The following is a 3,796-nucleotide window of genomic DNA, read 5'->3' on the forward strand; positions in this document are numbered from 1 at the left end:
ACAAGGAAATGGGCTACTTGTCAGAAATATGACATTGGCCAAGGACAAGCAAGTGGGCTTCAGGAGGGAATCTGACATTAGGCTAGAACAAAGAAGTAATTTCAGATAGGAATCTAAATTTTAGGCTAGAACAAGGAAGTAATTTCAGACAGGAATCTAAATTTTAGGCTAGAACAAGGAAGTAGGCTTCAGATATGAAAATGACTTTGGGCTAGGACAGGGAAGTTGGCTCAGATACTTTGGTCATCCTGATAAGTCCTTAGAAACAGTGATCATGGGAGTGTTCACAGTATTATGTTTATTGTCTTGCTTGTTCTTTGACTATTTGTGTTTATTGTCTTGCTTGTTCCTTGACTATTTTACATCTATTGTAATGCTAGTTCCTCAACCTACAATTGACCTTAATACTTGCAGTTATTTAAAATGGTATAAAAGCAAAAAGGAAAAGGGGGGATGGGATAAGGATTCTAGGGATAGGAAATGGGGAAAGGGGATGACATCTGAAATGTAAGTAAATGAAATATCCAATAAGAAAAATTTTAGAATCATTTAATTTCCCTCATGGGGTTATTCCCAGAACTGGTTTATGAAGCTATTATGAGTGGGGTTAATTCTCAGTTTCTTCTTGTCTTGGTTTTCTACGCTATATAGGCAAGGTAATCATTTTTCCTGATATGTATTACCTTGCTGTATGTGATCTCACTCATATTTAGAACCCAAAACAATTAAACACATTAACAATAAGAGTAGATGATAGGCACATGAGAGCAGGGAAGTCAGACGCTAACCTAAACAAGGGAATATTTGGTCAAGGTGGACTAAGGAATATGACAGAAGCAAGATTCTCAGGCTTTCAACTGCACAAGAGGCTATCTATACATTCAGAAGAATACTACATACTGGAGAGACGAAGATGAAAACTTTTAGGATTTGTCTACATACTGTGCAGTGTATGTGTCTATCCTCTCTTATATTTGGAAACTGTTCATTTGTGAAATATTTACAGTGTATGCTCTAATGTCAAAAATATTGGAAAATGTTAAGGATTTACCAAATTGACTAATCCAAAGTGTCTTATAAAGCATATTTATCTGTATACAAAATAAGTTAATTACAAATGGTGATTTGCTACATTAAAAAAGTATAAGACTTAAAGATTTAACATAAATACCTTAAATTATATTAACAGCCCAATAAAAATAAATAAATAAATAAATAAATAAGTAACAAACAAGTGGGTGCAGATACAAAAATGGTTTTACATACTGAAAATAATTGCTCAATATTGCTGAAACATCTAGGCAGATTGATTGTATTCATACTGGAAGTAATGATAGTTTTTAAAAGAGAGCTTATAAAGTGAGATTCAGTGTTCTAGTCCAGGACAGTCCTCTCCACTTTGACTAAGGACTCATTCTTTCTCTTCACTCAGTCTTGCCAGTAACTTAGCTGAGGAAGACAGGGCTCTCCAGACTTCTGCTCTGACCACCTCCCAGGCACAGGGGCTGTGCTTCTTCTCTCTCAGGTACACAGTGATCCTTTGGAAGTATTTACTCACAGCCAGCAGGGAGTCTTTCTGGGACAGCAGAGTTTCCTGCACCCCTACCTGCTGCATCACACAGACTTGCAGGTCATTGAGCTGTTGGTGGAGGTCATTGCAGAAGGAGTCTAGGAGGATTGCATTCCAAGCAGCAGATGAGTCCTTTGACGTGAAGATGTTCAGGATCTGCTGAGTCAGCTCTCGCAGGACAGGGATTTCTTGAGCCTTCTGGATCTGCTGGGCATCCACCTTCTTCAGGGGGAATCCAAAGTCCTTTCTGTCCTTCAGGCAGGAGACAGGGGAGAGTCTTCTCATTTGTGCCAGGAATGTCAAGACTCTCTTGTTTCTGAGGTTATGAGTCTGAAGCAGGTCGCATCCTAGACAGCAGGTTGACCAGTAGCTCATCACTGCCAGGACCATCAGGAAAGCACAGAGCCTAGCCATGGTGAATGTTCCCAATGCTGCTGGCCTTCTGGGCTATTTGGTCTTGATCCTTCCCCTCTAGGTTCTCTGAAGACCATCCTATGTGTATGTGTCTTAAATAGGAGAAAAACACTAGTTTCTATTTTCTGAATGTCCTCCCCTCTCTTTTCAATTCTTCTTTCGCTTTCTTTAATTCATTTTCTTTTCATGTATGGGCATCATTTTTATCAATCATTTTCATCATTGTGTCTACTTTCTCTACTCCCCTCAACAAAGCCATTTAGAACTTCGCCACTGAATGAATTTCATTAACTTTTACAATGTGTGTGTGTGTGTGTGTGTGTGTGTGTGTGTGATTTACTAATCTAATATAAAGAATGAAAAGAAGTTCACCCAAAATATGTTCTTAAAAGCTGTTGAATGGCTCAGTGATCAGTATTCTTTTTTTTTTGTTTTGTTTTTTGTTTTTTGTTTATTTTATTTTATTTTTTTTATTGGATGATTTATTTACATTTCCTATGTTGTCCCCTTACCCCATCCCCCACCACCCCCTCGGAACCCCCAATCCCCTCGCCCCTCCTCCTTCTTCTCTGTGGATGTAACCTCTGTCTACACCCCCCCACTCCCACCTCCCCACCCTCAAAATTCCCACCCCCTGGGGCATCCAGCCTTCATGAGGTCAAGGTTCTCTTCTTCCACCTATGCCCAGCAGGGCCCTCCACTTTTACATATTCAGCTGAAGCCCTGGATCCCCCCCTAAGTGCTCCCAGGCTGGTGGTTTAGACCCTGGGAGCTGTGGTTGGTTGGAATTGTGGCTTTCCTCATGGTGCTGTAAATCCTTTCAGCTCCTTCAATCTTCACTCTAACTCCTCTATTGAGAACCCCATGATCAGTTCAATGGCTAGTTGTGAGCATCTGCCTCTGAATATGTCTGACTCTTGAAGGCCTCTGAGGAGATATCCATATCAGGCTCTTATCAGCATGCACTTCCTGTCTTCCACATCAGCATCTACCTTTGGTGATTGCACATGGGATAGATACTCAGGTGGGGTGGTCTTGAGACGGCCCCTCCTTCAGTTTCTGTCCCTCACTTTGTCTCCATATTTGCTCCCTTGAGTATTTTGTTGCTCCTTCTAAGAAGGACCGAATCACCCTCACTTGGTCTTCCTTCTTTATGGGCTTCATGTGGCCTGTGAGTTGCATCTTGGGCATTTCAAGGTTCTAGGCTAATATCCAATAATCAGTGAGTGAATACCATGTGTGTTCTTTTGTGATTGGCTTACCTCACTCAGGATGATAATTTCTAGTTCCATCCATTTACCTAGGAACCTCTCGAATTCATTGTTTTTAATAGCTGAGTAATACTCCATTGTGTAAATATACCACATTTTTTGAATCCATCTTACAGCAAACACATGAGTACCGGATTCATTTCCAAGCACCCCTGTAAATTCAGGTACAGCCGTGTATATATATAATCCTGAAACTTGGGAAGAGAAACAGACAGGTCACTAGAAATCAATGCGATCCCATCTAAGTAGGATTCAGAGTCTCTTCCAAGTCCCCCAAAGACAAGTGGAAGCCTTTGAAATCACAGAGGAGGCAGAAGAAAGATTTTTCTTCATCATTTTTCTACTTTTTTAGAGGGAAGAGTTCATTTTTGTTTTCTCTCTGTGACCTCAAAGCACAAGGCTCAGATACTAACTCTGAAATCAAATTTTAATTTTCTCACTAAACCTCAGTTATACTGAATATAAACAGAAAGTCTCATTTCCAGTGAAAACAATCAGTATGGTAGAAAGTCAAAGAGCATACATGTATGAAAACAAGTAT

General features: G+C 40.1%; 1 protein-coding gene across 1 annotated transcript; it reads right to left on the reverse strand.

Moving 5' to 3' along the window:
• Positions 1-1,411: 1,411 nt before the first annotated feature.
• On the reverse strand, positions 1,412-1,984 carry LOC114625976 (interferon alpha-7). The gene has a single exon (XM_028773351.1). The coding sequence runs from the start codon at positions 1,982-1,984 to the stop codon at positions 1,412-1,414; it is 573 nt and encodes a 190-aa protein (XP_028629184.1).
• Between the last annotated feature and the right edge of the window lie 1,812 nt (positions 1,985-3,796).

The sequence above is a fragment of the Grammomys surdaster genome, unplaced genomic scaffold, assembly GCF_004785775.1.
Source record: "Grammomys surdaster isolate TR1022 unplaced genomic scaffold, NIH_TR_1.0 225, whole genome shotgun sequence".
In the NCBI taxonomy this organism is placed as follows: domain Eukaryota; kingdom Metazoa; phylum Chordata; class Mammalia; order Rodentia; family Muridae; genus Grammomys; species Grammomys surdaster.